General features: G+C 41.5%; 1 protein-coding gene across 5 annotated transcripts in view; it reads left to right on the forward strand.

The window, feature by feature from the left end:
- The window catches only part of LOC129812612 (unconventional myosin-VI-like), an 81645-nt gene that overhangs the window by 29635 nt on the left and 27584 nt on the right, over positions 1-24426 (forward strand). For all 5 annotated transcript variants that reach the window (XR_008753033.1, XM_055864317.1, XM_055864318.1 and 2 more), the window contains exons 7-16: positions 285-340; positions 441-538; positions 728-892; positions 8424-8504; positions 11481-11661; positions 12388-12532; positions 13808-13965; positions 14257-14348; positions 20076-20148; positions 22356-22483. Coding sequence is in view for 4 of the 5 variants with exons in the window: in XM_055864317.1 (XP_055720292.1) it covers positions 285-340; positions 441-538; positions 728-892; positions 8424-8504; positions 11481-11661; positions 12388-12532; positions 13808-13965; positions 14257-14348; positions 20076-20148; positions 22356-22483 (1177 nt within the window). In the remaining variant the exon portion in view is untranslated. The remainder of the gene's footprint in view (positions 1-284; positions 341-440; positions 539-727; positions 893-8423; positions 8505-11480; positions 11662-12387; positions 12533-13807; positions 13966-14256; positions 14349-20075; positions 20149-22355; positions 22484-24426) is intronic.

Here is a 24426-nt window from a genome sequence, read left to right on the forward strand (position 1 = left end):
TTTAAGTATTACAAGAATATTGACGTTAGCAGAATCAGGTAAATTGATAAACGCACACATTCTTTACCCTCGACGTCAACTTGTTTTGACATCACATTGTTTTTAGCTGTATAGATTATGTATTTTGGATGTTTTCAGTGTATTTTGAACGCTTTCAGACAATGCGATAAATCATGATGAAAAAATGTGTCCCCTCAATTACAAAAAGTTAACTTGAGTTAATAGCCCTAGTCCAAAGATTAACGTCATATACTGTAGCATCATTGCTATTCTTCATCCTATAGATATTTAACAACATCATACGGAACGGGGCAAGATATTGATGAGAGAATTGTTCAAGGTAGGATTTAACAAATAACTTCACCAATAACTTCAAATCGTACTTTGGCCATCCAAAGTGGAAGAGATCCCAATACTTATTTTGTGCATGTACATTTCAGCAAACCCCCTGCTTGAGGCCTTTGGAAACGCCAAGACAGTCAGAAATAACAACAGCAGTCGTTTTGGGAAGTTTGTGGAAATCCACTTCAATGAAAAGGTTAGCCATCATTTTCTGTGGCTAATGCAATTTCAGCCTAAAAAGGAATTTCTGTATTTTGGTAAATTTCATTGTTGCTTCATTGGCCCACATTGTGTGTGTGTGTGTGTGTGTGTGTGTGTGTGTGTGTGTGTGTGTGTGTGTGTGTGTGTGTGTGTGTGTGTGTGTGTGTGTGTGTGTGTGTGACAGAATAAAGTGGTGGGTGGCTTCGTGTCCCACTACCTGCTGGAGAAGTCAAGGATTTGCATGCAGAGTAAAGAGGAGAGGAACTACCACATCTTCTACAGGCTATGTGCCGGAGCCTCCGAGGACATCAAACAGAGGCTGCACCTTGACTCCCCTGACAGCTTCAGGGTCAGTGGTACACACACACACTATGCATACACAAGTGGGCATACTGCACAATCTAGAGGGTGACCTGTGTATTACTGTGGAGGGTAACTAGAGAGCATCTTTCGATACCAGGTTGAGAGAAAAGAATGCTGCAAATAGCACTCGCGTGTGAACTCCCTGTTCCCCATGCCTGACTGGGTTCTCCTGTGTTCCTCTCCCTACCTAATAAAGCAACACACATCCTCCTGGCAAATTCTTCCACCATGATGCAAATTGTGTCAATTGGAAATTTCTATTGTATCGTTGGTGAAAATGTTCCAGTGTGTTCCGTTTTAGTCTGACATTTTCCACCAACATTTTTCCCTTTTGACATAATCTTGCTGCCAAGTGGTGTGAAAGTAGTCATAGACAACAATGAGGCTTTCGATTATGTCCACAACTGAACCAGATTTGGGCATACCTCTGTTCATAAATGTAAATATATTCTCTATATGACCACTAGATGTCATGTGTGTTATATATAATATACAAAACCCTCTAATTTATATTTTAAAGTGGAGAGATTCTGCACACCTACTTAGTATTTGTTTTTCATTTCTCAGTTTCAGCTGTGCCCCCAGTGAAACTAAGCTCACCTTTGTGAACTTGGGATTTGTAATGTAATCATAATTACAATCAGTTTTCTAGAGCCTACACCCACACTAAAGGTGTTAGGGGATTACCTAAATTAGTTTGTTCATTTCACCTGCGCTCTAAACAACACTATAATAACACTAATATTATAATATGCCATTTAGCAGACGCTTTTATCCAAATCGACTTAGTCATGTGTACATACTTTTTATTTAAATATATGTAACCCTTTACACTCGTACCCGTATACCGGTTGAAAATGGCAGATTTGGACACTGATAAGTGCCTAAATTGGAACGCAGTGGCTGTACAGTAATGTGCTATACATGACGTCAGAGCTCAGGGTCTCTGCTTCACAGCTCTGTGTGGGTTTTGACTGACAGCCGTTCTGAACTTGAGCACCGCATGTGACAAGAAGTTGCCCCCATCCCTCCCACTGTAAGTTACGAGGACTCAGTGTATTTTGAAAGATGACGTGATGATTATAATAATTAGAACTTTGATGTTTTACAAGCAAGCCAAGCACCTGTGAGTCCAAATGTGCACTTCATATTTCCATATCGTAAAACTCACATAGTATACAGTGTCAACATTTATGATCAATATTTTTGATGTACAGTTACAAGATGACATGGCATAATACCCTGGGTTGTCCTAAACAGAATGAGCCTTGGTTTGTTGTATTGTGAAGAAAATTGGCAACGGACCACACATCTGAATATACTCCATTCTATGCGAACAAAAATTACAATCTGTTTCTCTGAATTACCTTTTGAAAGCCTAACACTATAAGATTGTATTTTTTTATTTAGCTAGTCGTGTTTAGTCAAATAATTTCCCCATAATCTCCAAACTGTTCCCTTTTAATTACCACGATGGTTATGCATATTCTTTCGATATTTCTTCTGTTAGAAATATTTCAATTTAGCCCTATCCATATAGGCCAAGGGGGTTAAATGGAATGTTATTGAGACCCAGGCCTATTTTTCAAGAGAGCCCTGCACACAGTCATATAAATTAGAGTTTGAGTTTAGAGAACCTTAGAGTTCTGGAGATCATTCCACAAGGAAGGTGCAAAAAAAACTAAACACATTTACCTTGGTGGACATTGGTGGCGGTTTATGGTAGAGAAATTAACATTTAAATTATCTGGCAACTGCTCTGGTATGACATTCTTGCAATCAGCATGCCAATTGAACGCTCCGTCAAGACATCTGTGGTATTGTGTTGCGACAACTCCTTTACAGTGGTACCTAGTGACTTGGATCTACAGTTGCGCTCAGCTCAACACTGGGGTAGCTTTTGAGTAAGTTTGAGGGGTCATTGTAGCACATGGCAATGTGTGAAACTTACTCCTCAGCCTGAAGTGCCCCCACTTGCACCAGCAAATAGCGAGCTTTTCATGTTGCGGTGACTAGTAAGACCTAGACACCTAATAGTCACAATGAACAGAGTAGGAAGTCACCTGTCAAAATAATTATCTGAAACAGTGTTCCATCATGGCAGCAGAGCTATAGTAGTTGAAGAAAAAATATGTGACAAAAAATGTAATATTTACCATTGACAAGTTAAATGCAGTCCTCAATGGAGGAGTCTGAACAGCAGACACAGAAGCTGGCGGAGCTGTAGGTCCACTGGTAGATACCTCGTTAAAATATAGGGAGGGGGGGGGGATACAGAGACAACACGAGTATGGAATCTAATTTCAGTAAATCAGAAGAGAGTACATGTTGTTTTAGCCTGTAAGCTTTATTAATTTGACCTCCTGGGGAGAAATCCACAGACACTTCTCTGAAGCCCCCCGAGCAAAGCTGTCTACGGACTTGCATTGGACAATTCTCTCTCTAATGATACTTAAGGAAGCTTGTTTTAGGAAGCCCCCTGCTGGTGACTTTCCATATCAAACCACTCTCAAACAGCTCAGCCGAAACCTGTAGTCAAGGGTTGATGAACCCTGGCTCTTTGGAACTTTCCTCAACCTGTTATGATTGGTAGACAAGGTCACAACTTGGGACTTTGACACTGTATACACTCTATTTGTTCCAATATGCCATGACAATTTTAATTGCCAAATATTATAATAAAGTTACTGTTCATTAGTAGTAAAGGCTTACATTTAATGACCGGCATTTCTAGTAACACAGTATGTTTTCTACATGAACACAAAGTTCAAATGTCATATGTCTTTGCATGTTTTGCCATTATCTGTTGTCATAATACATACCTTCTGAAAGAGGTCATGCCATCTCTTCTGCCTCGGAGCTGGCTTGTTGCCCGATCGGCAGGCCAAACCCCTGTGGTGGCAAATGTCCCCAAGCGGGACATCAACTCCTTTATGGGGCTTTTTAAATGTCTGAAACCAACATGCAGAGTGTGTCACACTACCGCAAGAACAATTAGCAATACATAGCGAACCTAATGTAAACAAGGCCAATAGTCAGCCCACAAGAATACATGGTGGTGTTGCGAAATTTGTCAGTATTCAAGCAAGTAGGCCAATCAAGCATCATGGCAAATTAGTCAACTTAGGCTATATCAGGGAGGCTATATCATTTTTTTTATTTTTTTTTATTTCACCTTTATTTAACCAGGTAGGCTAGTTGAGAACAAGTTCTCATTTGCAACTGCGACCTGGCCAAGATAAAGCATAGCAGTGTGAACAGACAACAACACAGAGTTACACATGGAGTAAACAATAAACAAGTCAATAACATGGTAGAAAAAAAAAAAGAGAATCTATATACAATGTGTGCAAAAGGCATGAGGTAGGCAATAAATCGAGTAATTACAATTTAGCAGATTAACACTGGAGTGATAAATCATCAGATGATCATGTGCAAGAAGAGATACTGGTGTGCAAAAGAGCAGAAAAGTAAATAAATAAAAGCAGTATGGGGGGTGAGGTAGGTAAATTGGGTGGGTAGTTTACAGATGGACTATGTACAGCTGCAGCGATCGGTTAGCTGCTCGGATAGCAGATTTTTAAAGTTGTTGAGGGAGATAAAAGTCTCCAACTTCAGAGATTTTTGCAATTCGTTCCAGTCGCAGGCAGCAGAGAACTGGAAGGAAAGGCGTCCAAATAAGGTTTTGGCTTTAGGGATGATCAGTGAGATACACCTGCTGTAGCGCGTGCTACGGGTGGGTGTAGCCATCGTGACCAGTGAACTGAGATAAGGCGGCACTTTACCTAGCATAGCCTTGTAGATGACCTGGAGCCAGTGGGTCTGACGACGAACATGTAGCGAGGGCCAGCCGACTAGGTCATACAGGTCGCAGTGGTGGGTCGTATAAGGTGCTTTAGTAACAAAACGGATGGCACTGTGATAAGCTGCATCCAGTTTGCTGAGTAGAGTATTGGAGGCTATTTTGTAGATGACATCGCCGAAGTCGAGGATCGGTAGGATAGTCAGTTTTACTAGGGTAAGTTTGGCGGCGTGAGTGAAGGAGGCTTTGTTGCGGAATAGAAAGCCGACTCTAGATTTGATTTTGGATTGGAGATGTTTGATATGAGTCTGGAAGGAGAGTTTGCAGTCTAGCCAGACACCTAGGTACTTATAGATGTCCACATATTCTAGGTCGGAACCGTCCAGGGTGGTGATGCTAGTCGGGCGTGCGGGTGCAGGCAGCGAACGGTTGAAAAGCATGCATTTGGTTTTACTAGCGTTTAAGAGCAGTTGGAGGCCACGGAAGGAGTGTTGTATGGCATTGAAGCTCGTTTGGAGGTTAGATAGCACAGTGTCCAAGGAAGGGCCGGAAGTATACAGAATGGTGTCGTCTGCATAGAGGTGGATCAGGGAATCGCCCGCAGCAAGAGCAACATCATTGATGTATACAGAGAAAAGAGTCGGCCCGAGAATTGAACCCTGTGGTACCCCCATAGAGACTTGGCTCGACTGATTTTACATAGGTAATGTTAGCTATGGCTAGAGACGTTTATAACCATAGTTTGTCCCCTGGATATCAAAGCATTGACATCAAAGCATTATCTAACTTACCTGGCATAATAATATAGCTACCTAGCTAGCTAGTCAAGAGAAAATGAGGTGACGCTAACTCTGAAAGCTCCCCCCATTTGAAAAATAATGCTACTGTAACATTACCAAATGATATACATGACCATACTATAAGCTCTTTTCTAGATGGCTAATGAACTTAGCTAGCTGAATAGTATTTACTAAAATGGACTAACTTAACCTCGGTAACATTAGCAGATTGCATTATATTTTAGATATAACCAACTTTGATAGTTCTTACTAACCTATGAAAATGAATGCTAGAGCTACTCTAACTTTACTGTACCATTACCATGCTAGCTAGCTAGCTTGCCACACAGCTAATTTAAGCAACAACTCTTGATAGCCACAAGTTAGCGGTTGATATTTAAAATCTGCTGTCTGAAAACAAGTTAGCTCTGGTTAATATTTATGGGGCGGCAGGTAGCCTAGTGGTTAGTGCGTTGGGCCAGTAACTGAAAGATTGCCGGATGGACTCTCCGACCTGACAAGGTAAAAATCGGTCGTTCTGCCCCTGAATAAGGCAGTTAACCCACTGTTCCCTGGTAGGCAATCATTGTAAATAAGAATTTGTTCTTAACTGACTTACCTATTTGAATTAAGGTAAAATAAAAAAAAATGATAATAGTAAATATCACCATTGCAGTAGCTTTAATGTTTTTAATCTTACCTTGTGGTATGAAAAGCTGATAGTCCAGGAGAAGGTTAGTTGGCTGGCTAGCTAGCTATAGTTCTGTCTCGATCGTGTAGTGTCTGGACGTCTCTATTTTATTTCCAGGTGCTTGTCTGAGTCAACCAATAGTGTCGCACCCCTCCATCTTTCGAAAGATGGAAAGATGGAGGTGTGCGACGCTAGAGGCTGTGTCCTTCTTCCAAATAATGAGAATTTATACATGACTGGCTTTTGAAACATGGAGATGATTGGACATGGTTGACAGCCTAATGTGAGTAAAATAGCACCATGTTCTACCAAGTGAGCTACAAGGGTACAACAACAATTATAGGTGTTCTTTTGGGTATTTTTCACAGTATGATTATAGCAAGTCTCCACAGTGGCAGTCACATCAACAGAAGCAATAAACTAAACTCAGCAAAAAAAAGAAACGTCCTCTCACGGTCAACTGTGTTTATTTTCAGCAAACTTAACATGTGTAAATATTTTGTATTAACATGACAAGATTGAACAACAGAAATTGAATAATGTGTCCCTGAACAAAGGGGGGGTCAAAATCAAAAGTAACAGTCAGTATCTGGTGTGGCCACCAGCTGCATTAACTACTGCAGTGCATCTCCTCCTCATGGACTGCACCAGATTTGCCAGTTATTACTGTGAGACGTTACCCCACTCTTCCACCAAGGCACCTGCAAGTTCCCGGACATTTCTGGGGGGAATGGCCCTAGCCCTCCCCCTCTGATCCAACAGGTCCCAGACGTGCTTAATGGCTCTTCGCTGGCCATGGCAGAACACTGACATTCCTGTCTTGCAGGAAATCACGCACAGAACGAGCAGTATGGCTGGTGGCATTGTCATGCTGGAGGGTCATGTCAGGATGAGCCTGCAGGAAGGGTACCACATGAGGGAGGAGGATGTCTTCCCTGTAACGCACAGCGTTGAGATTGCCTGCAATGACAAGAAGCCCAGTCCGATGATGCTGTGACACACCGCCCCAGACCATGACAGACCCTCCACCTCCAAATCAATCCCGCTCCAGGGTACAGGCCTCGGTGTAACGCTCATTCCTTTGACGATAAACGTGAATCCGACCATCACACCTGGTGAGAAAAAACTGTGACTCGTTAGTGAAGATAACTTGCCAGACTGTCCCATAGGCGACGTTGTTGCCGGTGATGTCTGGTGAGGACCTGCCTTACAACAGGCTTACAAGGCCTCAGTCCAGCCTCTCTCAGCCTATTGCGGACAGTCTGAGCACTGATGGAGGGATTGTGCGTTCCTGATGTAACTCTGGCAGTTGTTGTTGCCATCCTGTACCTGTCCCGCAGGTGTGATATTCGGATATACCGATCCTGTGCAGGTGTTGTTACACGTGGTCTGCCACTGCGAGGACGATCTGCTGTCCGTCCTGTCTCCCTGTAGCACTGTATTAGGCGTCTCACAGTTCGGACATTGCAAATTATTGCCCTGGTCACATCTCCAGTCCTCATGCCTCCTTGCAGCATGCCTAAGGCACGTTCACGCAGATGAGCATGGGACCCTGGGCATCTTTCTTTTGGTGTTTTTCAGAGTCAGTAGAAAGGCCTCTCTAGTGTCGTAAGTGTTCTTAACTGTGACCTTAATTGCCTACCGTCTGTAAGCTGTTAGTGTCTTAACGACCGTTCCACAGGTGCATGTTCATTAATTGTTTATGGTTCATTGAACAAGCATGGTAAACAGTGTTTAAACCCTTTACAATGAAGATCTATGAAGTTATTTGGATTTTACGAATTATCTTTGAAAGACAGGGTCCTACAAAAGGGACGTTTTTTTTTCTGAGTTTACAATCCAATTAAAGCCAAGTGAACTGTGAAGCCACGTTTGGATATTAGATAATTCATCTTTGAACATGACAAAAAGCAATGCCACTGTTCTTGCATGCATTGTAATCCTACAACATTTATTAATAACAAATATACTTGCTTGGGGTAAGATACTGTATTCTGAGGACCAGACGTAAGAAAAATGGGTTTTGTCCCTAAGGCATTGACTTTGCACAATCCACTTTTGGTCTCTTGTCCGATAAGCCACTTGTCCCAAATTGTGGTCCGTCTCATTCTAATCAAATGTTATGCCAATGTCTCTGTCACTCAATTATAAACATATCCAACATAGTTTAGCTTAAGGGGTGTCTACAGATGTGTCATTTCTGGAATGCTAATTGTTTGTGTATGCTCTCCTTTGTCCCTCATAGTATTTGAATCAAGGATGCACCAGATACTTTGCCAACAAGGACACAGACAAACAGATCATGCAGAATCGCAAGAGTCCTGAGGTACTGTACCTTTCAGCTTATTGTCTTCTACCTCTCTTCAATGTAGAAAATAGTAAACAAATAAATAACCCTGGAATGAGTAGGTGTGTCCAAACTTTTGACTGGTACTAATATGTATATACACTGCTCAAAAAAATAAAGGGAACACTTAAACAACACAATGTAACTCCAAGTCAATCACACTTCTGTGAAATCAAACTGTCCACTTAGGAAGCAACACTGATTGACAATAAATGTCACATGCTGTTGTGCAAATGGAATAGACAAAAGGTGGAAATTAGTAAGACACCCCCAAAAAAGGAATGGTTCTGCAGGTGGTGACCACAGACCACTTCTCAGTTCCTATGCTTCCTGGCTGATGTTTTGGTCACTTTTGAATGCTGGCGGTGCTTTCACTCTAGTGGTAGCATGAGACAGAGTCTACAACCCACACAAGTGGCTCAGGTAGTGCAGTTCATCCAGGATGGCACATCAATGCGACCTGTGGCAAAAAGGTTTGCTGTGTCTGTCAGCGTAGTGTCCAGAGCATGGGGACGCTACCAGGAGACAGGCCAGTACATCAGGAGACGTGGAGGAGGCCGTAGGAGGGCAACAACCCAGCAGCAGGACCGCTACCTCCGCCTTTGTGCAAGGAGGTGCACTGCCAGAGCCCTGCAAAATGACTGTGGCTTTCATTTGGCCACTCTACCATAAAGGCCTGATTGGTGAAGTGCTGTAGAGATGGTTGTCCTTCTGGAAGGTTCTCCCATCTCCACAGAGGAACTATGGAGCTCTTTTAGAGTTACCACCTTCTCCCCCAATTGCTCAGTTAGGCCGGGCGGCCAGCTCTAGAAAGTGTCTTGGTGGTTCTAAACTTCTTCCATTTAAGAATGATGGAGGTCGCTGCGTTCTTGGGAACCTTCAATGCTGCAGAAATGTTTTGGTACCCTTCCCCAGATCTGTGCCTCAACACAATCCTGTCTCGGAGCTCTACGGACAATTCCTTCAACCTCGTGGCTTGTTTTTTGCTCTGACATGCACTGTCAACTGTGTGACCTTATAGACAGGTGCCTTTCTAAATCATGTCCAATCAATTGAATTTACCATAGGTAGACTCCAATCAAGTTGTAGAAACATCTCAAGGATGATCAATGGAAACAGGATGCACCTGAGCTCAATTTCGAGTCTCATAGCTTAGTCGTTATGCGGAATTGTTTAGATTGATGAGGAAAAAAATGTATTTAATCCGTTTTAGAATAAGGCTGTAACGTAACAAAATGTGGAAAATGTCAAGGGGTCTGAATACTTTCTGAATGTACTGTATGTAGACACTGGTATTGTACTAGATATGATGAAAATAAGGTTAAAAAGTGGTGGAATTGCCCTTCAAGACTAGTTAAAGTTATGTACTGGATATTCGTAACAGTATATTTCCCAAATATCCTAAGAAGTTGTTGGCGCTTTCAAAAAGAACAAGAATGAAAGTATTAGTCTATAGGCATATTCTCAATCATAGCTTTATGAGAGATTGAACAAACAATATTAAGATAGGAGGATGCAAATAAAGCAGGTATTATCTAGTTCTGAAGACGGTCTAGACTTTTCTATCTAGCCCTTGATTTATAGCCTAACTTTCGCATGCGCGGTCATGTGTGTGCCACATTGACACAGACAGACACATACAAACCTCTTCTGAAGCTTCACCAGAAAGGAATATTAAAAAAGATTTGCCTGCACTTAGCCTCTGCCCAGGCTTTCAACATTATCTTTCGTCTAGTTTCGCCCTATAGGCCTACGGTGGTCTTTAGCAGAGTTTAAAAACCCTCACATTATTATACTTTTTTGGGTTGACCAATAGGGTGCAATGCCATCATATATCATGAGCTTTTATGAGTACATAATCACAATAGGACAACGGTTGACATCGCCCAACCTTAGATATAGGGTATAGGAAGTATTCATGCCACACTGTATCAAGGATTGTCTTTAGAAATAAATAACTTCCGGTGCTTTGGCTTCGGTGAAAGTCTGGCAAATGTGTGAATTGTTACATTCAGACAAATTTAAACAGGCCTATGTATTTACCATTTTAACAATGAACCAAATGTACCTTTTCACAGCTTCTATTCAGTGTGTTGAGAGAGCAATGATCTCATGACAGTTGGGGTGTAACTAATAAAGCTTGCACGTCTCTTTGCCCTGCCTCGGGTCTATGTAATGCAGGATGATGAGGTGATGATGCGTTCCTTAGAAGACACTCTTTGTTTTGCTCACTATGTAAACTCCATGCTTGAGATTGTAGTGCAAACAGGAGCTATGCAGAGCATGCTTCTTTATCATTGTGCATGGGATTTTTCTTTATCCAGCTTCTGTCAGGCTCAGAATGTCACAGTGTGGTGAATTATCCGTCTAAGGAGACACTGTTAGACACACACTTATGACTGGTCAGGGGAAATCCAACAACCAAAATCTCACGGAAGTGAAGTAGTGTTAGAACAACATCACATTGTGACATTCGCTTTAGTGTGCCTCTGCTTTGAAGTCTGCCAACCTTCATTCAAACCACAAATCCACTGTACTTATCTATGCTTCTGCTTTTATCTGTCAGTGGTGGATTTCTAATTTCTGATATTAGGGGTGAGACGTAGCATTTGACGCTAGGTCAGTCAAGGCTACTGTAGCCTTCATACTGTAGGAAGGTGTGATGTGTGTGTGTGTGTGATGGCTCTCACATGAAAAATGACAGCCTACAAGGGAGGCCAGGAGTCTTCCCTAGTTGGGTCACACGATGGCACTGGAAAGACTCTTCACTTTAGCTAGCACAGGGCCTGTATTCACAAACAGTGCTGATCTAGGATCAGGTCACCCTGTCCATAATCATATTCAGTATAATCTAAAAGGCAAAACTTATCCTAGTTCAGCACTCCTACTTTGAGACTCTCTGTGAATATGGGCCTAGGTGTAGTATCCTGACTCTCCTGTCTCTCCGTCCTCCAGCATGTGAAGCTGGGCGCCCTGAAGGACCCTCTGTTGGACGACCAGGGAGACTTCAACAGGATGTGCGGGGCCATGAAGAAGATTGGCCTGGATGACACGGAGAAGCTGGACCTGTTCAAGGTGGTGGCCGGGGTGCTGCACCTGGGCAACATTGACTTTGAGGAAACCGGGAGTACATCGGGTAAATCAAGTTACATACCTAGCGTATCTCTCTTAGTGTAGCTCTCTGGAGTATTAGAATGTACACACACTTACGCAGATACGTGTGTGTGTGTGCACAAGCACTCATCTGCATACGCTCAATGGGGCTTATTGGTCCTTTTATTGTTCTGACAGCATTGAATCACTTCTATAACGTGGCAGGAGGTCTACTCCCCACCCCTGGCTGACACATTATTCTCTGTAGGGTCTCACTGTCCCACTTTTGAAGTACACCCATTGAAAAGGACATGCTCTGATTCCACTCTCCTACCAGCTGCACAAGAGCGATGCAATACATCTGTCATAAAAGAAAAGTGATTATTCAAGCTTATCTTGAGATGGATGACGTAATCGATTGCTGCCTCGAGAGCAGATATTACCTAGGACGTCGCAAGGTGCTCACTCTCTGTTGAAATGGTTACATGTTGACAGCTAATTTCCCTCTCTCAGACCATCTGTCTGTCTCTGCCCTTCAAAAGTGCATTACTACTTCACAGCCTGCGACAAAGATGGTACTTCTTCTGCAGAATGTGTGGCGTGTATTCCCAGTGTGGCTGTATTCAAGCATTTGGCAGGAGAAAGAAAGTACTAAAATCCATCCAAAATCCAATTGAGGAGGCATAATGGATGTTGCTCCATTTTCTTTTTGTGCGCACCAATAATTTGTTTGGGTGTGCATGGTGTGTGTGTGTGTGTGTGTTTCCAGGCGGCTGCATCCTGATGAACCAGTCTAGTCAGAAGCTGGCCTACTGTGCTGACTTGCTGGGCCTAGACCAGGAGGACCTGAGAGTCAGCCTCACCACCAGGGTCATGCTCACCACAGCAGGGGGCGCCAAAGGAACAGTTATCAAGTAAGACTACCTCTAATGCTGCATTTAGATGGTATGAGGTAGACGGCAAACCCGATAGCATTGTTTCGATGAGAGCACGACGGTAAATGAAGTTGAGGCTGGCGGTGAATGCCATCATTGCCACGATAGATGGGACTTGCCGCTGGAGTTCAATTATTTTTACTTTTGCTGTCTGCCATAGCGTTGTTTTCAACCGGATGTTGATTTGCACCGTTTTTTTACTGAAATCACTATAGCAATGCATACCGTCGTGCTGGCTTACTTATGCCATCACCATCTTTCCTGCTTTCTTGTCCCGCTATGCCGACTGATATGACGGTTTTTGCTTCCCTCGTCTGAATGCAGCATTAAACTACCTCTACTGCTGCTGCACTTTTATACTTTTAAAGTCTAATGCCCCATTTACATTGTGGCTTATTTAATTATGCCGTACGTCCTCTGCACAGAGTCTTGCCCCGCTACTGAACAACCAAGTGTAGTATTTGTAATGCAAGATGGAGGAGAGCCTGTCTCTCGTCAGAGATCGCATAAATACATTGTTTCAGGTGATAATAAAACATGAGACTGAACATGACTAGATTATAGATGAGAATATGGGGTCTGGAAAGTGGGCAGTAATGGCACCTACAGTAACTTCAAAGGGTTAAAGGTTTGCTCTGAACCTGCTGCTTCAGCTCGATGCCTGTCCAGAAAAAAACGGGAGAGCAGAATACTTTTGGAATGTTTGAATTTTGACGAGTATTCCAGTCCACTCCGTCCTGCACAAAAATTGATATTTGAAACTAAAATAAACCTTAACCTTACACAACAAATGAGATTTTGGCAAAACTAACTAACAGTTAAAAATAAGTCAATAAATTAACATATCTAGTAATGGCACAGTGAAGTCACTGTGGACTGGAATGCTGAGACTGAGTGCAGGACAGAATGCTACACCATAGCTGAACTTGCTCCATTCAGAAGAACTCCACTTTGTTCATAATCATCAACCCTTTGAATAATTGAAGCCAAATGGTGTTGGAGAGTGCTAGGAGAATTAGTCAGCCAGGGTTCAGGGAGTACAGTCACTTCTAACGGCTTGTCTTTTGACCTCCTTACCTACTTGTTTTAGCAAAACAATACCATCCTGTAAAAACGTACTCTTTAAGAAACAACTCAAACTTTCTTTGCACATTAACCTGAAATGACTGTATTGATTAAAAAGGCTTTTTATTTTTCATTAAAGAGTACCCCAGTGTCCCAATTTCGGCCTCTCACTTAGTTTTTTCCCCCCAGGGTGCCTTTGAGGGTGGAACAGGCGAACAACGCCCGGGACGCCCTGGCCAAGGCAGTGTACAGCTGCCTCTTCGATCACGTGGTCAGGAGGGTCAACCAGTGCTTCCCCTTCAAAACCTCCTCCAACTTCATCGGGGTGCTAGATATCGCCGGCTTCGGTAAGTCGGCCTAGAGCAGTGAGTTTGTCTGACAGTTTGTCTGTTTCTCTGTAAGTTTGTTTCTCTGTCTGCCTGTGAGTCTATCTAACCATATTTCCGCTAATTTATCTTGTAGGTGTTCGTTTCCTTCATGTCCTCACACAAACTCCTTTTCTCGTCACGTTCTAAAAACTTTCCTGACATAAGTTGATATATTCAGTACCAGTAACTGCCTGAAGATGAGCATTCTTCATTCCCACTTCAGACGTGGTAGATCATTTTCACTTTCATACTGCTTCTCACTCCCCTCAGAGTATTTTGAACACAACAGCTTTGAGCAGTTCTGCATCAACTACTGCAACGAGAAGCTGCAGCAGTTCTTCAACGAGCGCATCCTGAAAGAGGTGAGTGAGAGTGAAGTCTGGGGGTGTAGAGGTGGCTCGCTAGTGTTGTCACGATACCAGCATTTTGACTTTTGATACCAGGTTTAGTTTTTTTTTTTTTTTTAGGAAGCCGTGTATGCATTAATGAATCAATTATATAATCATACAATCAATTTGACTTTGTTTTTACTAATCTAACTACAAAACAACAATGGTAATAATTTATTTGAAGGATAAATCTCTATTGATTAACTGGGTAAATCAAGATGTAGCCTAGGTCTATGCACCATACAGGTGAATGCATATTATTCAATAGGAGTGTGTGCATTCATTGAGTTATTGAGCTTGTTTAGCTGATTTCAGGGGCCACAGATGACAAACAATCCCTACCATTTAGGACTTATTTTATTGGCGACTGCTAGGAGAACAGATTGCATAGAATAATTAATCTCTTCTTTTATAAAAGTTTACGCTCTCTCTTTAAGAATGTAATGCCATCTTTTGCGAGGCAGATGTGGCTGTGGAATCTGACCTTGTGGCTATGGAATCTATTGGAAACCAGATATGTGAAAAAGTGAATAAGCTTTTTGGTGAGAATCAGCTTTGAAATCAACATATTTTGCATTATCGTTAACAAATTATCACAAAAAGTACTAGGGTAGTGAATTGATCTTGCTTCAGCTGTAAGCTAGCAAGGAAAATTAGCCTACAAAAATATAAAGTGTTCTAGCCTGTATGGACATTGTTTTGCAAACAATAATTAACAGTTTAAACATTTCTACATGCATTGTTGCATTATTCAAGTGTGCTAACTCAGCATGAGTGAGGAGCTAACAATGCAGCCCAGAAAGCTCTAGTGAGGGGTTAAAGTTCTCCGTCATGGATTCAGGAGAGGTCTTTTTTGAGATCAGTGTAGATCCGGTTTGGAGATGGCATAGCCTAGTACAGACAGAAGCATATCTGTTCTACGAAATATATTCCCAAATAACTGTATTCTCAAATATTTTATTTTCTCTGTTATACTGTGTGCACTGAACTGATATGCATGATTGTTGATGACAGGCCGATGTTCAGAGGAAGGGAATTAAATAGTCTGTCCTCTATAATGCTCAAAACAGCAGTGCTCAACTCAGACAGCGGTGTGTAACATCCTGTAGCTGCTGGCAAAGTAATTCAAAGCCTGTACTATAACATTTAGGATGTAACTTTTCAGTGCTACTATTTTTGCCATGTAATGTTGTTAAAGCAAAATCAGACAACCGCATAGTAGAATAGTTTACCTACAGACTTATTCTAAAATATATACAATTTTTTCCCCCTCCTCAATCTACACACAATACCCCATCATGACAAAGCGAAAACAGTTTTTAAAAATAAAAACCAGATATACCTTATTTACATAAGTATTCAGACCCTTTGCTATGAGACTCAAAATTAAGCTCAGGTGCATCCTGTTTCCATTGATCATCCTTGAGATGTTTCTACAACTTGAATGGAGTCCACCTGTGGTAAATTCAATTGTTTGAACATGATTTGGAAAGGCACACACCTGTCTATATAATGTCACACAGTTGACAGTGCATGTCAGAGCAAAAACCAAGCCATGAGGATGAAGGAATTTCCTTAGAGCTCCGAGACAGGATTGTGTCTAGGCACAGATCTGGGGAAGGGTACCAAAACATTTTTGCAGCATTGAAGGTCCCCAAGAACACAGTGGCCTCCATTCTTAAATGGAATAAGTTTGGAACCACCAAGACTCTTCCTAGAGCTGACCACCCGGCCAAACTGAGCAAATGTGACAAAGAACCTGATGGTCACTCTGACAGAGCTCCACAGTTCCTCTGTGGAGATGGGAGAACCTTCCAGAAGGACAACAATTTCTGCAGCACTCCACCAATCAGGCCTTTATGGTAGTGGCCAGACTAAAGCACATGACAGCCTGCTTGGAGTTTGCCAAAAGGCACCTAATGGACTCTCAGACCATGATAAACAATATTCTCTGGTCTGATGAAACCAAGATTTAACCCTTTGGCCTGAATGCCACGTGTCACGTCTGGAGGAAACCTGGCACTATCCCTATGGTGAGGCATGGTGGTAGCATCATACTTTGGGGTTGTTTTTCAGGACTGGGAGACTAGTCAGGATTGAGGGAAAGATGAACGGAGCTAAGTACAGAGAGGTCCTTGATGAAAACCTGCTCCAGAGCGCTCAGGACCTCAGACTGGGGCGAAGGTTCACCTTCCAACAGGACAACGACCCTAAGCACACAGCCAAGACAACTCAGTAGTAGCTTCAGGACAAGCCTCTGAATGTCCTTGAGTGGCCCATCCAGGGCCCGGACTTGAACCCGATCAAACATCTCTGAAGAGACCTGAAAATAGCTGTGCTACAATGCTCCCCATCCAAGCTGACAGAGCTTGAGAGGATCTGTAGAGAAGAATGGGAGAAACTCCCTAAAGAAGACTCGGCTGTATTCTCTGCCATAGGTACTTCAACAAAGTACTGAGTAAAGGTTCTGAATAGTTACTTAAATGTGATATTTCAGTTATATTTGATAAATTAGCAAAACGTTCTAAAAACTATTTTTGTTTTGTCATTATGGGGTATTGTGTGTAGATTGAATTTGAAACTATTTATTCAATTTTAGAATAATCTGTAATGTAACAAAATGTGGAAAAAGTCAAGGGGTCTGAATACTTTCCGAATGCACTGTATTTAACTGTTGTATTCAAGATAAATATTCCTCAAGGCGCATTCGCGTTCGGAGAGCCATCAGACAAGCAGTCAATGCACAACTATTCTTAATGCAATCGTGGGAAAATACTTTTGAATGCAGTTTTGGCCTTTGTTTAAAGATGAGGGGGATCCCAGTTTTACATTGCTACCACATTTATTTCTCTACTCAATTGCGAGGGTGTCAAATTTTACAAATGCAGTAAACGGTAATTGAATAACCGTGTAACTGATGGATGAAGACCGTCATGAAAATATAATAACTGTCAAAACCGTTTAAATTGGCCTACATTCGATTTAGGTTTTATTTTTATTAACTTTACTTTCATGTTGATAAACTTTACCTAATAACGGGAGTGTTTACTAATTACCCGTCAAAACCGTTTAAATAGGCCTACATTAATTTTAGGTTTTATTTTTATTAACTTTACTTTCACGTAGATAAACTTTACCTAATAGCGGGGGTGTTTTACTAATGATTATAAGAAATTGTTGTCTATGAAACTTTCTACATCGCCTCTTCTTTCCAACTGATGATGTGCGGAGGTGTAGAGCGCTATAGGCTATGGCACTTAATCATTTATTTTTTAATAGTTTGATGTGTGTACTTATTTTATACAATGCCCATTTTTATTGCTTGCTAGTAAATAAATAAATCTGTCTTTAAAGAAAGGTTGGATGCGTCTGACTTTTGATTAATTATTCAACAGCAGTCGACAAGGTTGTTCTGGCTCGGAGGCCTATAATGTGTCGAATGGAAGATGCGCCAATCCTCTCCAACCTGGCATGGTATAATGTGATACGGAACCTTTTCTTAATTTATAGACTAATCAACGCTGATCATACCCCCGGTCCTGGCCAATATGTCACGGAACAAAAAAAATTGCCGCCCTCCTATCCCCACAAAGTAGAATAGTAGCCAGGGCTATACAGTGTCAGCCCGCATATGCAGTTTTGTGAATGCCCATGTTGTTACCTACCTTTTATAAAACAGGCAATTTACTGTTAATCCCTGTCATTTGGTTACATTCATTTCTGTTAATGCATGTATTAATTACAGTAATTTACTGTTCTTATTCTCGGAGTGTAAACGTTATTTGCTCACAACCTGCTACACTTGTGTGAAACAAGTTTTGATTTATTTCATACCATCACGCGCTCCATGTGAACAATGAGCGCGTGGCTGGTTTCTTTGTCCTCTTAATGTTGACGGAGCACGTGCGCCTGAGCACGCATTGAAGTACCTGCCCAGCTGGGCTTTTAAGTCATTTCTTATTCACCTCACACAGTAAGTCAAGTCTTTAAACAAAATTTACAGTATATACAATCAAATTATAATAGATCCTCACAGTATTTGAAAAATCTTTCCAACACTCTCCCCCTCGATAATCATAGCTGATAAATAGGCTGTGGACATGTTTGAATTATTGTCAGTTTCGTCTTCATACTATAGCATAGCTCTCCCTTTCGTACTTTCCTTGTCAATTCATTATCTTCTAGCCTACTTTCAGAAAGCCTAAGGTAGGCCTAGGTTTTTGAATATGTTTTAAGGAAAGGAGAAATATTTGCTCTTGTGTCTGACATACGCTGGTGGTTTTGATTAACGGCTAGTTTTACTGGGGGATGTGTTGTGTGTGAGTTCGCTGATTCTTTCTACAGGCTTATATGTCCAGACAGAAAGTTTTGTAAAGTAGTCTGTCTGGACTCCATCTCTTTAATAAGAATCAAACGCTCCTGTCATTTGATCTTGTAAATGGCCTATTATCAGTAGCTTAGGCTACATTATCTCTCATTACGGCGTCTTCCCTTTGAAGAACGGTCGAATGACCTCAGCAGCAGGGTTTGTGATGTTATGTGAATATTTAGGGAAATGTGTGAGAACCCATCAGACTTCGTTTTAATGGTTTTGTGCATTGATATATATATGCAGAAAAGCCAACGGACAAGGTAGGCATATCTTTAATTGCACTCCCTTAATGTTGTCAATACAAAAATGCGACAGATCCTCTTCAACCTGGCATTTAATCATTTAAAATACCATGATAATAATGAAGTGTAATGGCTTGTTTCAAATAGGTTTTTATTAAGAAGCATATCCATTTAAACAGGTGTACAAACTGAATTATGACCTCCTTTTTTGGGGGGGGGGGGGGGGGCCTATATGCATGGTCCTTTTTTGGATGGGGTATCAAAAAAGTACTGAAGTTTCGGTATACCGTGCACCACTAAGAGGACTCACACACACCGAACACACACTTCTCCCTGCAAGAGTCAGTCCACACGTTACACTCATTAGAATGGTAATCTTTCTCTCTGTGGAGATGACAGCGTTTCTCTTCTCCTCTTGTTTTATTCATTGATTTTTAAGGTCTCCAATTAATGATCAAAATTAAGATTAAGGGATTTCATGGCGTTTGAATCACATTTGAGTGCAGAGATATGTGTTTGTTGGCCTGAAATTATCCAGAGAAGCATGCTTACATATTTTTTTTTATATCAATTTTGAAAAGGAGTTTGTGTACTTGATTCAGTAAATCATGATTGTTGATAAATCTAGGCTCAGATTACACACTAACCATTAGGAGGATGAAAAAAGATCTGACCTGGTAAAAGTGGTCAGGAGCAACATCTTTGTACTTTAGTGGTCAGGAGCAACATCTTTGTACTTTAGTGGTCAGGAGCAACATCTTTGTACTTTAGTGGTCAGGAGCAACATCTTTGTACTTTAGTGGTCAGGAGCAACATCTTTGTACTTTAGTGGTCAGGAGCAACATCTTTGTACTTTAGTGGTCAGGAGCAACATCTTTGTACTTTAGTGGTCAGGAGCAACATCTTTGTACTTTAGTGGTCAGGAGCAACATCTTTGTACTTTAGTGGTCAGGAGCAACATCTTTGTACTTTAGTGGTCAGGAGCAACATCTTTGTACTTTAGTGGTCAGGAGCAACATCTTTGTACTTTAGTGGTCAGGAGCAACATCTTTGTACTTTAGTGTTGACTTACCATTCTTTCTGCAGGAGCAAGAGCTATATCAGAGGGAAGGACTGGGAGTCAATGAAGTTCGTTATGTCGACAACCAGGACTGCATAGGTGGGTGCCACTGTCAAACCATTGTCATTTTACTCCATACTATTATTATTAGACATGTCTTGTGTATTTCTTTTGCAGTAGGCTGTGAAGCCCATCGATATTGCTATGTTATATTTCATTCTATGTTGGAGCTCTTTCATACGCCAAAATATATCTTGATATTGCAACATATTTAGATGCCAGACCAGTGAAACAGGACATTTCTCCCAGCCTGTTTCACACATTCACTTTATCAACTTGTCATGGTGCAAAGTCAAATTCCCCTAGAGCAGCTCCTAAACTATTTTACTGGTTTAATATGTGGGACAGCACTCTGTAAGTCTCTATGCGATCTATATTGTGCCTGTACTGTAAGCTTCAATGTCAAACATAATGCAAGGACTGGCTTTAGATGGAAAATATGCAATCTCTTTCTGTGTCTGACTGCTGAATAGGAGTTGCAACTAGGAACCAAACAGAGAGGCAAGGAGAGGTGTGTGAGTTTGTGCAGAGATTGGAGTGGAAATCTCCAGCTTCTGGGTGCCTTAGAGTGACATACAGAGACATGATTAACTTGAAGCCCTGTCTTTTTAAGGCTCGTACAAGACATGATGAGAGATACAGCCCTCGACAGAGCACTCTCACTTTTCAGAAACTGTGATTGCATGAAACCACCCCCACGACATGAGTTTGCACTGACTTCCTTCGACTGCACATTTAGGGCCCTATAAAATCTGCGGAGAACGCTGACGGTATCACGTAATCCAGACATTACATCGGAAGTCAACAAAATGATAAATTTTTATTGAACTTAGTAGGAAATCAACTAAATGTATTGAATAGATTAGAACATGTATTACTTTGCTTAAGATTATTGTAAGACATTAACAAAATGCATCAGGGATTCGCATTTTCCTTAAACTTTCTGAAGAGGCAATGCAGGAATGCCCCTGTCTGTGTGTCCACGTTTGTCTACCAGTTTATGTAGCCGTTAGCGATGAAGTCAAAAACCTTCTCAATGTTAACTACAAAGTAGCTAATGCCTACCTGGCAGAATGATATTGTGATTATTTGCATCAATCGAGGGGTGATTTGTTAAGCAAACTCTGAAATCACGTGTGCTACAGAAACACCACTAACCAAACAAGTCTCTTGCTGGTGTGCACTTGAATGAAAGAGATATCTACACCCAAAAATAAACATTTCTTAGATTTTTCCCAGACCTTAAGTGTTTTCCTGATGTGGTTTAGGCATTGTTTTGGACTTAGAACATTCTATTTTGTTGTTTTTCTATAAAAAGTTTGAGACCGAAAACCTGTAAAAACAGGGGAAAATCATAAACTTGGAAAAACCATAAACTTGGAAAAACAATACATAGAAAACAGAATTAGGCAAATAAGAACACTGATTTTATAGGGCCCTATACAATATAACTTCTCTGGAGTTAGTGGCGAAGAGGGTCCTCATTAAACCAGGAAGTTGCCATTGTGTAATGAGCATTTGTGATTGTCAGTGCTCTTTTGTTCCCCTCTGCCTATGTTTTCACAACCCCAACCTCCATTGAATAGGATCAAATGTCCCGTAGGTGGCAACGTGATCTATTTCGATTTGTATATCAAACAGGGTTTTGATTAGTCAGGTGCCAGGTTAACTGGCAGCCATGAATAATTTTCGTAAGACTTGCAAATTACTCTCTGGCTGTCCATTAATTCGCTCATCAATCTCCCCCCCCCCCCCCCAATTTATGCCCAGGTGCCTATTCATGCAAATGTATTGGTGTGCCTCCGTCAGATGTTATTCCAAACAGAATGTCCTGTATGAATAATTCACTAGGAGAGGTTATGATGAGCATCCGAATATACAAGGCATTGTGCCTCCAATTTGAACACCCAAAGCCTCAGACACAGCACACAGTAGAAAGATACAAAGGTTGTCAATGTTCCAGGAAAGGGAACATTGAGACACCGATTGCATCTTTCCAGACATTCTGACAGTTGACCGCTCCTCTCTGGAATATGTTAGAATTTAACTTTATTTTGCATATGACTTCACACAGTGACATTGAGAAATGTTCAAAACACAAACCGCATTACAACATTAGTAGCACGAGACAAATTTCCCCCTTGCACATCAATAAAATACTTATCTTATTGGTATCTTAATAATTTGACTTGAATTGACTATGCTGCTGACTACATCTGTAATAATGCATTAATTTATCCCCATAGACCTGGTGGAAGCAAAACTAGTGGGCATCCTGGACATTCTGGATGAAGAGAACCGTCTACCACAGCCCAGCGACCATCACTTTGCCAACACAATCCACAGCCAGCACAAAGACCACTTTAGACTGACGGTGAGAGCTGTGGGTGGAAGTTGCCTGCAGGCACATATCTGGGATCAGCTTAACCACCCTGGATCCTACCTTGAACCATCTATGTTGAAAAATGCTAAACTTACCTTAGATCAACATTTAGTGAACTGATACTCTTATATTGTTACTGCCCTCTCACCACACTTTCATGACAAGGTATTGTAATGCACATTCTGGTACTTGGTCTATGTGAAACATTAGAGCTATTGTGAACCAGCAGCCCCAGTCCCTTTTCTTAGGGAACTTTTGTCACGCTTTCTGTAAGCTTGACAGGTGTAAAATCCTATTTGAAATGCAGCATTGATATAAATTCAGACCAACAGATTGGACTGGGCTGGCTACAGCTGGTTTTTAGACTATATTAATTGTCATTTTCATATGGAAATGTTGAATATATTCTCTCAGATGTGTATGGTCATATAATATTAATCATGACTGCCTTACAGTATGATACTACCACAGATAGGTGAGTATCCTAATAGTGGCCACAGATCATGCATAATGAGGGTCTTAAAGATGACTTTTGCCATCACCACTTCAGCCCAGTCTATCTTACACAAGACAGAAATAAAGACAGACACACACACACACACATGTTACGTACAGTTGAAGTTGGAAGTTTACATACACTTAGGTTGGAGTCATTAAAACTTGTTTTTCTACCACTCCACGAGTTTCTTGTTAACAAACTATAGTTTGGGCAAGTCGGTTAGGATCTACTTTGTGCATGACACAAATCATTTTTCCAACAATTGTTTACAGACAGATTATTTCACTTATAATTCGCTGGATCACAATTCCAGTGGGCCAGAAGTTCACATATACTAAGTTGACTGTGCCTTTAAACAGCTTGGAAAATTCCCCAAAATTATGTTATGACTTTAGAAGCTTCTGATCGACTAATTGACATAATTTGAGTCAATTGGTGGTGTACCTGTGGATGTATTTCAAGGCCTACCTTCAAACTCAGTACCTATTTGCTTGACATCATGGGAAACTCAAAAGAAATCAGCCAAGACCTCAAAAAAAAATGTAGACCTCCACAAGTCTGGTTCATCCTTGGGAGCAATTGCCAAACGCCTGAAGGTACCACATTCATCTATACAAACAATAGTACGCACGTATAAACACCATGGGACCACGCAGCCGTCATACCGCTCAAGAAGGAGATGCGTTCTGTCCCCTAGAGATGAACGTACTTTGGTGCGAAAAGTGCAAATCAATCCCAGAACAACAATAAAAGGGCCTTGTGAAGATGCTGGAGGAAACAGGTACCAAATTATCTATATCCACAGTAAAACAAGTCCTATATCGACATAACCTGAAAGGCCGCTCAGCAAGGAAGACGCCACTGCTCCAAAACCGCCATAAAAAAGCCAGACTACGGTTTGCAACTGCACATGGGGACAAAGATTGTACTTTTTGGACAAATGTCCTCTGGTCTGATGAAACAAAAATATAATTGTTTGGCCATAATGACCATTGTTATGTTTGGAGGAAAAAGGGGGAGGCTTGCAAGCCGAAGAACACTATCCCAACCGTGAAGCACGGGGGTGGCAGCATCATGTTGTGGGGGTGCTTTGCTGCAGGAGGGACTGGTGCACTTCACAAAATAGATGACATCATGAGGTAAGAAAATTATGTAGATATATTAAAGCAACATCTCAAGACATCAGTCGGGAAGTTAAAGCTTGGTCGCAAATGGGTCTTCCAAATGGACAATGACCCCAAGCATATTTCCAAAGTTGAGGCAAAATGGCTTAAGGTTAACAAAGTCAAGGTATTGGAGTGGCCATCACAAAGCCCTGACCTCAATCATATAGAACATTTGTGGGCAGAACTGAAAAAGCGTGTGCGAGCAAGGAGGCCTACAAACCTGACTCCGTTACACCCAGCTCTGTCGGGAGGAATGGGCCCAAATTCAC

The sequence above is a fragment of the Salvelinus fontinalis genome, chromosome 16 (assembly GCF_029448725.1).
Source record: "Salvelinus fontinalis isolate EN_2023a chromosome 16, ASM2944872v1, whole genome shotgun sequence".
NCBI classification, from domain to species: domain Eukaryota; kingdom Metazoa; phylum Chordata; class Actinopteri; order Salmoniformes; family Salmonidae; genus Salvelinus; species Salvelinus fontinalis.